The sequence below is a fragment of the Antechinus flavipes genome, chromosome 4 (assembly GCF_016432865.1).
Source record: "Antechinus flavipes isolate AdamAnt ecotype Samford, QLD, Australia chromosome 4, AdamAnt_v2, whole genome shotgun sequence".
In the NCBI taxonomy this organism is placed as follows: Eukaryota; Metazoa; Chordata; class Mammalia; order Dasyuromorphia; family Dasyuridae; genus Antechinus; species Antechinus flavipes.
Window position 1 is genome coordinate 46,016,310 of NC_067401.1, and position 12,858 is coordinate 46,029,167.

The following is a 12,858-nucleotide window of genomic DNA, read 5'->3' on the forward strand; positions in this document are numbered from 1 at the left end:
AGTTTTGTTTCTACCCTTTCTTTTCAGTGTGCCATTAGGACACATCAGCTTCACTGAGGCCTATTAAATTTACATGCTTTTCTCTATCCTCGAGAACAATCTAAAGTGTTTTCAGGGTTCAAAGGGGAAAAATATGCCAAAGAAAGAGAACCATGGACACACAACATTGATCCTTCCATGGAAGAGGAGGAAAGGAAAAAGCCATTCAATAAATACCACGTCCTTAATACATTTTGACTTTAAATTAAACTTTCTTTAATGAAATTAGAAAAAAAAACAGAATGTGTATTGCATATTATTTGTGATCACAGTATAAAACACAATATAATCAGTTCAAATGACACTGAGTATGGACAAAAATATGCAAACCATTTGTCTAAGCGAGTTTTTAGATTTGTGAGCTGGTGTTTCCGGTCCTTGTTTCTTGTGTAGGAAAAAAAAGTCTATATTTTCTCCCCAAGCGATGTGCATGCCGGGTGTGTCATTAGGAACCTGGAGGATCAGAGGAAGAAGAATGCACTTACCCGGGCCCTCGTTCCCTTCTTCCTCTGTTGTCAGTTGCAAAGCTAAAAAATAGTTCAGATTTTTCTGCGAGTAGCAAGTTGTATATTGCTTATTGTCCCTGCTGGGAAGGCTCAGTCTCTGGGTCACTGACTTCAGTGACAAAGTAATGGCTGCCAAGAGTCTGTAGAACAAAATGCAGAAGGGAAAGTAGACAGAAGGGTCTTGATACCAGGGGTCTTCCTGTGCTGGGACTTCAAGGGAATGCTGGGAGCGTGGGGAGAACGGAAAACACTAGCAGTTGAATGCAGGGAACTTAAGAAATATTTAAATGTGATAGATGAGTCTCTGCATTTTCACTGTTCCAAGAGACTTTCTTTATGGTGTCAGTTTGTGTTTTTGAAAAACAACAACAATAACAACAACAACTTCAGCATGTCTATAAGTTTTGGTTATTTAAGACTCACTCGTGAATAAGCCCTAGGCTTTTTCTAGGGAATATGTATATGACTATCAAGTTGTTCAAATAAACAAATATAAGTGGCGACTTGTCAGCATCAGGAGTTCCAAGACCCCTGGTCATTCCAACTGCTATTATGGCAGGAACCTCTCTGCAGGACCATTACATGGTATCCCAAGAAGGCCCTCACCAACACATTTTGTATTAAAGAAAGAAAGAGAGAGAGAGAGAGAAAAAGAGAGAGAAAGAGAGAAAAAGAGAGAAAGAGAAAGGATGGATAGAGAGACAGACAAATGATCAGCAAAGTTTATTTTCCAAGTTGATGCAATGTTTTTTGGCATGGTGTCCTGGGTCTACTTCCCTCGCAAAAGCTATGGAAGTAGACATTTTGGGGCAGCTCTTAAAATTGCGATATCAGCTCTGACCAGCAGCATCAGCTTGTAAAGGAAAAGGCACAGGGCACAATTCCCCATAAAGCCTTGTTAATGCTAGTGGTATTGGCCAACCAATCCATTACTTAGTGTTAACCCTACTAGGGTAGCAAAGTTCCCCTCCCTCTCCACCTCCCCCCACCCCCATCAATAGCTGGACGCCTTTCTCTACTAACAAGAAAGGCCTGAGTCATGAAAACCCTGAGTTTTCTCTCAGCAAAATGGTAGACCCCAAAGTGCTCAGAGTGTGCTGGCTATTAACTAGTAAAAGTCCCAATGTCAACTTTTTTGATTTTAGAACTGCTGCCTTTAGAAGAGCCTGATTTCTCCCTTCTTGGAAATAATACCAAAAAGAAATGGCATCTATTTTAGTGTTAGCATAGGGATAGGGATGGGACGGAGGGCGGGGAAATATAGGGGGGAGGAGAGGACAAAAACTTAATGCTATTAAAATCCTACAGTTTCTCCCTTTGGTCATCCCTACTCTTGTTCTGTAAAGGGCATAAATGTGGGGGCGCTTTCCATTTGGGGACAAGTATACCTGGAATGCCAGGGCCCTGCTACTGTCCTCGGGGAGTATTTTTGCCTTGGGCACTAAAGACTCACAGCCAGAGAGAGTACTCATTATTGCATGAGCAACCCTCTCTATTAGCAGAACAGAGGGAAATCAATGTGCAAGCCCACATGGTCATGGAGACTGTAATCAGAGAGAGCAGGTGAGGATAAGAAGCTGGGGGTGGGGGGAAAGGGAAGGGCTCATCCTGCCAATTATGAGAAAATGGGTGTATATGAATGCTCTTCTTTGGGACCCGACTTTATTGCTCAAAACAATTTCTTCTCTCCCCACCCCCCACCCCCACCCCTTTCCTTGGAAGACAGCACCGTGACTGCTCCTTCAGAGAGAATAAAAGCAGAGCAGACAGAAATCTAGGCCATGAGTCATCAATGGGCCTCAGAAAACCCTACTGGGATGCTTCAGAAAGGCCATGCCGCGTCTGAGACACTTTGGAAGGCAGGAGAGTGCTGGGGAAATCTTTTTTTAAAAGCAGGGGGGAAAAGGAGCCTCAGGACAAATAACATTTCTTTCTCTCTGCTTTGAGCCACTGTCCCTTGACTGACAGTCGAGCAAAAGAGACTGGTATTCATTCAGCAGGCTGTTTACGTGAGAATAAATAGATGGGTTTCATTCCTCTTCCTCGCCGTGCCCTCTCAGACCCTTAACACCCTGTTGAGCTTCCTAAAAAGACCTGATGGATGAAAAAAGCCATGGAAAAGAATGGCTTTTCCACTTTATTTCTGAGTCCTTTCAGGTAAGACAGTCTCGGGAAAACTATTCACTTTCCTGACGAGGGAGTCAAAGCAGCAAGACTGGAATGTTAGGTTTCTGCAGGTGCTCCCGCGGGGCCCACTGGAGCTGCTGCCAAAGCGGGTGTCTAGCAGGCAGGAGAGTGGAGGCGGCGGCGGCTTCCGTGCCAGCTTGGGCCCTCGTCACCTTATTGTGCCTCCCACCCTGGGCTTCGTCTCCCAGTCTGCCTGTCTGCCTCCCCGGCTCCCCCGATTGCTTGTTCAAGGGAAAGGAATACTCAGAGCTGCCTATGCTAAAAACTGGCATCCCCCATCCCCCTTCCTCATTTCTTCACATGCCTACCTATTGCCACTAGCGAGGGGCTGCTGTGTTTTTACTAGCTTACATTTTAAGGCTGAGGTGGCAAGGTAAGGTGTTCGGTGGAATGTCAGGTTCTAGGGGGGCCGATATTCTAACACTGAATGAACAGAGAGGAAACAAAGAAGCAAAAATGCCTTTTGATTCAATAGGAAACCAAGTTTCCATGTAAAGTGTAGCATAAGCCCCTGAAAATAGGGGGATGATGATAAAAGCCACAAACGGGCTTTTAGCAACAGTGCCATGCTGTCTCCAAGCAGTACTAGAACATCTCATTGAGGAGATCTTCGCAACAGCGCCTCGAAGTTGACAGCGACCTACTGGAGTGAGCAAGCAAATATTCATCCAAGACAAAGGTCTCTAAATCCTGCCACCCCCCTTCTCTCCGCAAACCCCCTCTCCATAGACCAAAAAATATAACACGGAGTTTTATAAGAGGGCCTCAAAACTGGTAAGAGGGAAAAAAAATCAGACAAAGTCCACCATTTAAAAAGCCCCACTTGGGAAAACATACACCCTACGAAATAACTGATAGATCCAGAACAGAGCGTCCCTTCAGAAAGTGCCACTGGAAGAGTCAGAACTGGTAAACATGGCCCGTGCTCTCGGTTCTTAACATGCAGAAAAGAGAGAGCTGGAAGTCCCACCTGAGATTAGAGAGGACTTTTCTTTTGTTAGTGTAAAACACTTCACTCTAAAATGTCACTGTCCTCTTCTCCCCCATCTCTCTCCCAGAAAGACAATCCATCTTTCTCAGGCCCGCGCCTAGTCCATTTCCATTGACATGAGTCGCCGGCGTTCTCGTCTCGTTTCCTGGACCTCCTTCTTACAGCACCAGTGAGAGCTGCAGTAGCCTATGAGGCAGGAGATGAGTCCGATGATGGTGGAGAGGCTGATGCCGATTAACAGGGGATACTTGAAGGCATTCAGTACTGTGTGGAAGAGGAAGGACAGAGTTAATAAAACAGGTTAGCCCGTTCTAATCTGGCTGGCAATAATTCATGAGGTAAAAATGGGTGAATGTTTTCTTAATGACTTGCTTTTAATTAACCTAGTGTCCCTCTCCCAAATTCAATTTGCTTCAATCCAAACATACATTGAGGACATACTATATACAATTTCAAAAAGTCCTATGGCTTAGGAAGGGCTTTCATTGTATGTGTAGATGAAGAAAAAAAGTGATTCTCCCCTATCACCCAACAGTAAAGAAAGGAGGCTAAGAGCTCGTAACAGAATCAGACCTGACTAAGGTTGCCATTCTATTCTCTTAAATGAGGATGGCCAAAACAAAACAAAGAACCCAAAACTCAACTCTTCTGGCCATCTTTGAGATTCATTGTTTCTGGGGGGGGGGGGGGGATATGGGGATTCCTCATCAGAGTCCATGAGTGTGACACAATGGATAGAGAGCCATTCTGGCTGTGTGACTCTGAGCAAGACATTTAACCACTCTGTCCCCATGACATAGATTGTAAATTATGGATTTATCAATTATAAGATTATAAATTATAACTATAATTTATATTATAAGTCATGGAAGATTATAAATCTCTAAGATTATAAATCATGGAAAAGATGGAACTCTACAAATGATTTCTTCACCATGAGGAAATCATATATACCTGGTCCAAATAAAGATTACTTTACTTTTATATCAGTATATGTGTACCTAAAATTTGTGAAGAAATCAAATGTTTGTAAGGCAAGTGTCATCAAACCTGGAAATTTAAAGTGGTGGATTCTTTTGCAAAGTAAATCATTATTTTCAACATTTTCTATAAAACTACATTTTTATACATGGAGTTACTTAAAGCACTTTACACTGAAACTCACATATGGAGACAAAACGTCAGTAATTAGTGATATAAACTCAACAAAGATTACACAAAAATGAAAGCCTACCTCTCCACCCACCCACACACTGACAGTCTTGCAGGCTGGCAGAAAGGAAATGAGTGGTCAGCTTCAGTCTAGCATTGATTCTAAGAAGTGACCCAAGTTAAAGGGATGCGCTGCTAAGTCAAAGGGGAGGGGGATGGATCTGAAGTGAGTCTTTCATGGCCTTATCTAGAAAATGGACATTTTTTCTTTAGTTATTTTCCTACTAAACTGAAAGATCCACCAGGACAGGGGACACTTGAACTTTGTGTTTCCCTCCTCCAAGGACAAACTCCATGATCCCCACACAGTAGGAACTTGATAAACATCCACTTAATTAAAAAGTTCCTTTCCCCTTCCTATTAAACATCTGGGAAAAAATCCAAGTTAGGAACAGGAGGAAACAAATAGGACATTTACACATTAGTTAAAATGGCATAAAGCTATCCAATATCTTTCTAACAGGTCTACACCAAGTAGGACCAATAGGCTTTTCGCTCTTACTTCTTCTCTAATTAGGCCTAAGTCAAAATCAGAGATTCTTAACCTGGAGTTCACAGACCCCATGAACAAATTTCAGGGTAATCTTGGATTTTTTCTTTTTAAAAAATACTTCAATAATCACATTTTGGCACGAGGGGCTTCCTTTGTAATCCTGGTATTTTATTTTATATATTAAAAAACAACAACCAAAAAACCAGTATCCTGAGAAGGCTTCCATAGACTCCACCAGACTGTTAAAGGGGTTTTTAGTCCAAAAAAAGCTGAATCATTCTTGTGCTAGATAAAAAATAGTATTCATTGGGACACATTTTTCAGATGAGGTAGGTAGTCCCTATGCTGGTTAGAATAAAGCAAATTGAGGGCACTTCACAAACAATGAGAAAAATGAGCATGTGAGGTCATACCATCCATCTTCACAGTTACAAAGACGGGCTTGGATTTGATCTCTGTCTCCCGCTGCCAGGACCCTGTGCTTGACCTGATCCATGGTATCACAGCACAGAAGTAGTTGCCAAAATCTTGGTCCTCCGAGCCATGAACTTGGAGGAGGAATTCCATCACACTGATCTTCTCCAGACTTAGGTCACTCTTCCAGGTTCTCCGAGCCTTGTTCACAACACCTTTCCGATCCAATGAAGATAAAAGGACAGCAGGTTTGTCCAAGGCAAAGGAATGGACAGCAAACCAGGATACATCGAAGGACATGTCATCTAAAATAGGCAATCAAATGACAAAGCATTGTCAGTGCAGTAGATGGATCAGGGTCCCTGTACTCAAATCTGGGAAATAACAGAGGAAGAAAATTACCATGTTACAGAAATGCTTCTCTGACAAGCGCAGAATATAAAACTGGTCTATGGGCAGATCATTCTCTAAACACCTCAATAAACTGAACAATAAAACCAGACAAAGACAGATGGTCTAGAGCACTGCGCTTAAAGTCAGAGAGAACTAAATTCAAATTCTTCCTTACTTAGTGGCTAAGTGACCCTGCAAAAGTCACTTAATCAAGCTCAGCTCAGTTTCCCTGTCCTTAAAATAGGTATAATAATAGCACTTATTGAGATGATACACATAAAGTGCATTACATATAAATTTTAACTATTAAGTGGCTTAAAAGCCCACTACTCACTCACACTTTCCTGTATTTCTTAACAGGAAGCTATGTGATGTCCTTTTCAAATGACAAGTACAGATATGAAAGAGAGAGAGAGAGAGAAAGAGAAAGAGAAAGAGAAAGAGAGGGAGGGAGGAAGAGGGAAGAAGAAGGAGGGGGAGGGAGAGAGAGGGAGAGGAAGAATATTCTGAATGTCAAACTTCTTCAAGTTTGGGGAACAGCATTGTTTTCAAAGTCAAAAACAAGGTACTTCTGAAACATCAGGCTAAAGAACACAGCTACATACACATTGATTCAGAAGAAAATCCTGATAAATGAGAACAGTTTAGCATTTAATAGCCATGCATTCCTTTTTCTTCTGGAAAAGTGCTTAAGTTTATAATATTTAATAATAATTTTTTTAAAGTCAGACAAAGGATATTGGGGATGGTCAAATAGCCCCAGAGAGTAATGTTGCTGAATTGTAAAGTACTTACAAAATTAAAGTTCTAATAAAGGCAAATAAATTAGCATGGGCCTAGGAGAAATAAAGTCTTCGGGACAAGCAGTAATTCCTAGACAATTTGGGAATACAGCCAACAAAGAGTGGTTAAGAGGCCTCAGCCTTTTCAGGTTAAAGGTGTTGCTGCGATCAGGGAGGCCTTAGCCAGCAGCTTCGGGAAGGATTTTGGCTGAGCCAATGAACTTTTAAAAAATGTATACTCTAAAAAACTGTTTAAATAGCAAATTTTTTAAACAATGAAAATGAACATATTTATTATTAATTGAGCAAAATACACTAAAGGTAACAGAAAAGGCAATGTAACAATGTTGATGTTTTTAAGATACCTATTAAACAAATACATGGGTAATACTAAAAACAACTGTTTCTAATAGCAGATTCTCTAGATGGTCCCTTTTGCAACTTACAATGAGATAGAGTAGTAGATTCAGATTTAAAGTCTGAATTCTATCTCAGACACTTATCTGTATATGACCCTGGCCAAATCCTTATACTTCTCTCAATTTCAGTTTTCTCATCTGTGAAATGGGGATAATAGTATCATCTACTTCAGACAGTTGTGAGGAGCAAGTGATAACATATGTAATGTTAGTTGTTATTATTACTAAAAACTAATACAAAAATATACCCTCCACCTATATAAGGAACATTAGCTTTGAGATCTGGAGAGACAGCACGTTTTCCCTTCATTTCCACTGCTGAGATGCTTTAACAATAGCTTCTTTATTTCACAGGGCCAACATAAAAAGGGTGGAAACTTAATCATAATTTGTTTTTAATTAGTCAGACTCTTCCACCCACATGCAAACCAAAAGGGCAAAGTTCCATAGACTGTGGCCTGCAAGATAACAGTCAGCCAAGACTGGTTGCAATTATACTGGAGAATAAAACTTTCTATACAAAGAGCAGAGTGTTTGTTTCTATCATAAGCCTCCAGAATCTCAGGGTTGGAAGGATTTTTATACTATCCCTCACCTGAGCATTCTTCTTCAGTATCTCCAAGAAGAGGTAGCCTATTATTGCTTTAAGATCTCAGAATTACACACAGGAAGAACACTGAAAATATTGAGCCTGGCACATTCCATACAGGGCCTTTGTGGGCAAAAATACTTCTTCCTGGTTGTTCTAAGAAATTTCTCTCCCTTTTTCTAGTGATGAGGACCCTAATGTGGAACCCAGCATGGAACGTTATTCTGCATCTCTAACATACATACCATTAAACCAAAGGTTAAGTGCTGATGGAGGATGGAAAAGGAAAAAAAATATCATGTTAGATAATAACAACTCAGATCTCTGTAGTAATGCTCTAATGTTTACAAAGCAGAATTCATACATTTTAAGAGTTCTGATTTGGGAAAAAATAATTTTCCATTGATTTATGGGTCTAATGATCCATATCATTTCACCACACATCTTTTCTACCCTTTAGAGTTGTATCTAGATATACAAACCTGAATCAAGTCAACAAGAATGTATTAAGCACCAAATGTTTCTAGGCACTATGCTAAGTAAGCACTAGACTGTGGTGACCTATTATAGGAGTTGGGGGGAAAAAGACCTGAGTGGCCCCATATGGTAATATGTGAAAAAAAAGTTAAGAATCCAGGTTATCTGGCCATATTTCTACCATACCTTTCTATTCTTAACATGACTATCACTTCATTTTTCCCCTTTAAGATGTCATAATTATTTAGTAATTGGAGGTTCTTCAATGATAGAATGAAGAAGGAAAAGATTATGAAAAGATGAGGGGAATTTGGACTTGTGTCGGAAGATCAAAGATTGTCATAAAGAAGAATGGGGAGAGAAGGGACCACTTAATCTCTAAAGCTCAGTGATATCCACTCATTGTCTCAGAGACCTTCTGTAGCACTGAAAGCTGGACTAGCTCAGAAGGAAGTAGTTTCTTGGCTTGAAGGATCGGTGAGATGGATTAATAGCTGCCATCAGGAAGATCAGTCTTGGCAGTTCTAGTGTCACAACAGCTCATTTGTCCCCTTCTTTCCACTATCCTACTACCTCCCTAGCTCATTTTCCCATTATCTTGATTATTACAAAGCAAGACCTTCCTAATTAAAATTCCGGATTCCAATTTCTCCTCTCCCTAATCTGTCTGCCACAAAGCTGACCAAAGAAGCTTCCTAAAGCACAAAGCTTGGGCAAAGCACTCCTTTATCAACAATTTCCCATTATCTTTAAGCGAAATTAGAAACCCCTCAGCTTGGCATTCAAAGCCCTTCACAACTGAGTTTCAACCGACCTTTCCAAGTCTGTGTCTCTCCTCCAAACGTTCTATATTCCAGCAAAAGTGGACTACTTGCCAACCCCAAGTTTGTATCTTCTACTTCTGTGTTTTTGCATATGCCATTCCCTCATTCTTGGAATATATTCCTTTTTCATTTCTACCGCTCAGAATGCCTTTGTTGCTGTTGTTCAGTCATTTCATCAGTGCCTGACTCGTCATTTAGGATTTTCTTGGAGTGCCTTGTCATTTACTTCTCCAGTTCATTTTACAGATAAAGAAAATGAGGCAAATAGTAGGGTTAAATGATTTGCCCAGGGTTTCAGTGTATTAAGTGTCTAAGGCCACATTTGAACTCAGGACCATGAAAACAACATACACACTGACTTCAACAATGTAAGTGGAAAGAACACCACAAAACAAACAATAATGAATGTTAAAACATTACAAAGAACAAGAATGGCGCCAAAGAATAGATAAGAGGACCCCCTTCCACTATCTCCGTTCTTTTATTTTCAGACTTTGGGAAAATATTTATCAGTTTCATTGATTTTTTTCCCATTATCATTTTTTTCTCCTTTTCTTTAAAAATATTATCATCATGTAGGATGGCTCTCAAGAAAGGAAAGGGGAAAGATACTGGGGAGCTTTTGGTGATATAAAAATTCAAAAGATCAATAAATATATCTTTTGAAAGAAGAAATTTAGAATTGATAGAAATTGTGAATTTTTGGGTTAATCAACTAAAATCTCAGAAGATTGGAGTAATGTTTTCATTACCAATGTCAACTGAATATGGGGACTTTACATACTTTGTTTTTACTTTTTTTTTGTAGTTTTTTCTTTTTTATCTGTTTATTCTTTCACAACTGTGACTAATATGGAAATATATTTTACATGCTAGTACATGTATAACCAATATCAAATTACCTACCATTTTAGGAAGACGAGAGTGGAGGGAGGGAGAAAAATTTGGAATTCAAAATCTTGTAAAAATAAATGCTAAAAATTGACTTGACATGTAACTGAAAAAAATACTATTAAAAAAAGAATATGAAGGCTTTAGATGAAAAATCAGATCTTAGACAAGAATAAGCAGTTTTAAAAAATGGTATCTGAGAACAGTACTTAGATGCCTGGACCACAGTTTAAAATACAGGAATGATGGGCTCTTGGTCAGCAATAGATTCACCTAAGAAATGATAGTTAAAAAAAATAAATTTCCTTGAAGTAGTCTTATGAATCTAATGCAAAAAACTTAAACCTGAAAAGAGATGGGTAGAGAGCACAAATCTTTCAAGACAGGTAACAGAGAGAACAGCAGGTAGAATAGAAGAAGATTAGCAAAAGGGAGGATCAATGATTTACAAGAGATAGTATCAAATTAGAGAGTTAAGTAAGAAGACCCATTAACTTGGATACTTATGTGCAATCAACAAGGTTAACTGGAAATTCTACTTCAAGAAAATAACATTGACTTTATACCAAGACTTGATGGGAAGGGATTCATAATTGTTGCTAGATAAAAGATATGGTAGAATAATATTGTATATTAAAAATATTGCATATTCAAAAGAAATCCAGGAACCTGATAGAAGGAAGCCCAGATGAGGGGCTCAAAAAAATTAGTCACAGGAGTTGAAGCAGGACTCTAAATGGTCCTTCAGGCTCTTCTGGTTTAATTTAACCCAATACTCATTAAGTGTCAACTAGGTATAAGGCACTGTGCCAGATGCAGAGGATACAAAACTCAAATTATCAATAGTCTCTACTTTAAAAAAAGACTAAATTTCTCTAGATTTCATTTAGTCCAACCCACTTTACATAAGGAAAGGCGTTAGGCCTGGCATGCTTAATAATGTTTCAGTTTCTTACAGTTAGATTTCTGCACCATATTATTACAACAATACAAAGTTCACCAATCACGTTTTTTTTTTTTCAGTCTTCTCCTTCCTTGATTTTTCTACAGCAATTAATCCTACAAGTCCAACCTGCCCTTTCTTACTGTATTCTTTCTTCATCCTATTATTCTGCCATACTCTCTCAATTCTCTTCCTTGGTTCAAAAACCTAGCATGGAAGCAAGAGAGTGTAATGATAGGAGACATTGTGGTTTGGAAAGAATAGACTACAAAGGGCTAAGAAAAAAGGTAGGTGGGATCTTTGGTTTAAAATTCTACAAGGAAATCTAGCCCAAGAATTATGGAAAGTTCTAAAAAAAGAAATTTTGAATTTACAAACAAAAAACATTTCCAAAGAGGAAAAAAATGAGAAGTTGTCTAAGAAGAGAAATGGTGACAGAGCTCATCAACTAGCTTAGATTTTTAAAAAGGCATACACAGAAGAAAGAAACCAGGGCAGGTAACCAAGGGTGAATACAAAAGCAAGCCCTGGAAGAAGAGTGTCAGGAGTATTAAAAAAAAATAGCAAAAAACCCAGAATGAGAAGGCTAGTGATGAATGCTAAAGACAGCAAAAATGATTTTTTAAAGCTATGCTGGGAAAAAGAAGAGGATCAAAGAAAGAACTACTGCTGTAGGGTAGATGATATGATGAAAATGAATGATGAAGAGTAGAGAGTTCACCTCTTATTTTGATTCTGTTTTCTCCGCCAAAGAAAATGCTCTTTAGACTGGCAAGAACAGAATGAAGCAGGGTAATAGTGATGTAAAAAGCAATGTAAGTAAGGATGTAGTAGGACACTGTCTAGATGCCCTTGACGTTCCAAAGTTCCAGGTCCAGACTACATCACAGGATCCTAAAAAAACTGGCACAGGTAATTGCTAAGCCCTTATTAGCATTTTTTGAAAGAATGATAAAGGAACTAAGAGATTACATAGACAGAAAGTGTCCTGGTCTTTAAGAAGAGCAGAAAATAGAGTCAGTAAGTCTGATTTCAATTCTTGATAAAATTCAAGAAAACATTATTAGAAGGATGGTATAGAATGATCCTGAAAAGAAAATACTAACCACCCACTTAGAACCAACATGATTTCAATAAGGACAAATCATATCAAACTCAGTTTGTTGACTTTTTTGACAAGGTCAAAAGGTTGACTATTAGTGGATATTACATAGTTTACCTAAATTTTAGCAAAGTGTTTGACAATATACTAGATTTTAAAATATTAGTTTAAAATTAGTTACTATTATTAGTTCTTAATGTGGCATTAAGAGATGAATAATGATCATTACATTGAAGGTGATAGGCTCACTGCTCTCTATCCTGGTCAGACCATATAGAAAGTGTTTTGTTTTGCTTTTTCTCAGTTCAATTTTAGGAAGAACATTGATAAGTTGGAATTACCCAAAAGTTAGTGACCAGGATAAAGAGAAGATTGGTGATCAGAGCATAAAAGTATATTTGAAAGAACTGGGGAAATTTAGCTTGGAAAAAGAGATTTGGGGAGGACATGGTGGAGACATGAGATAGGGTACATAGTCTCTAGTGTCCTTTCTAGCTCTATGATTTAATGTTTGGTTCAAAGTGAGGTAGGCAACTGAAAAAAAAAGTTTTCCTATTTACTTTTCCCTTTATTTCTACTTCTCCATTAACCATGAA

The 12,858-nt window shown here is 38.8% G+C and overlaps 1 protein-coding gene across 1 annotated transcript in view; it reads right to left on the minus strand.

The window, feature by feature from the left end:
• Nucleotides 1–231: 231 nt before the first annotated feature.
• The window catches only part of PTGFRN (prostaglandin F2 receptor inhibitor), a 78,455-nt gene continuing 65,828 nt past the window's right edge, over nucleotides 232–12,858 (minus strand). The window contains exons 8-9 of the mRNA XM_051992909.1: nucleotides 5,842–6,147; nucleotides 232–3,987 (exon numbers count right to left, since the gene is read on the minus strand). Coding sequence (XP_051848869.1) covers nucleotides 3,821–3,987; nucleotides 5,842–6,147 — 473 coding nt within the window. The 3' untranslated portion in view covers nucleotides 232–3,820. The remainder of the gene's footprint in view (nucleotides 3,988–5,841; nucleotides 6,148–12,858) is intronic.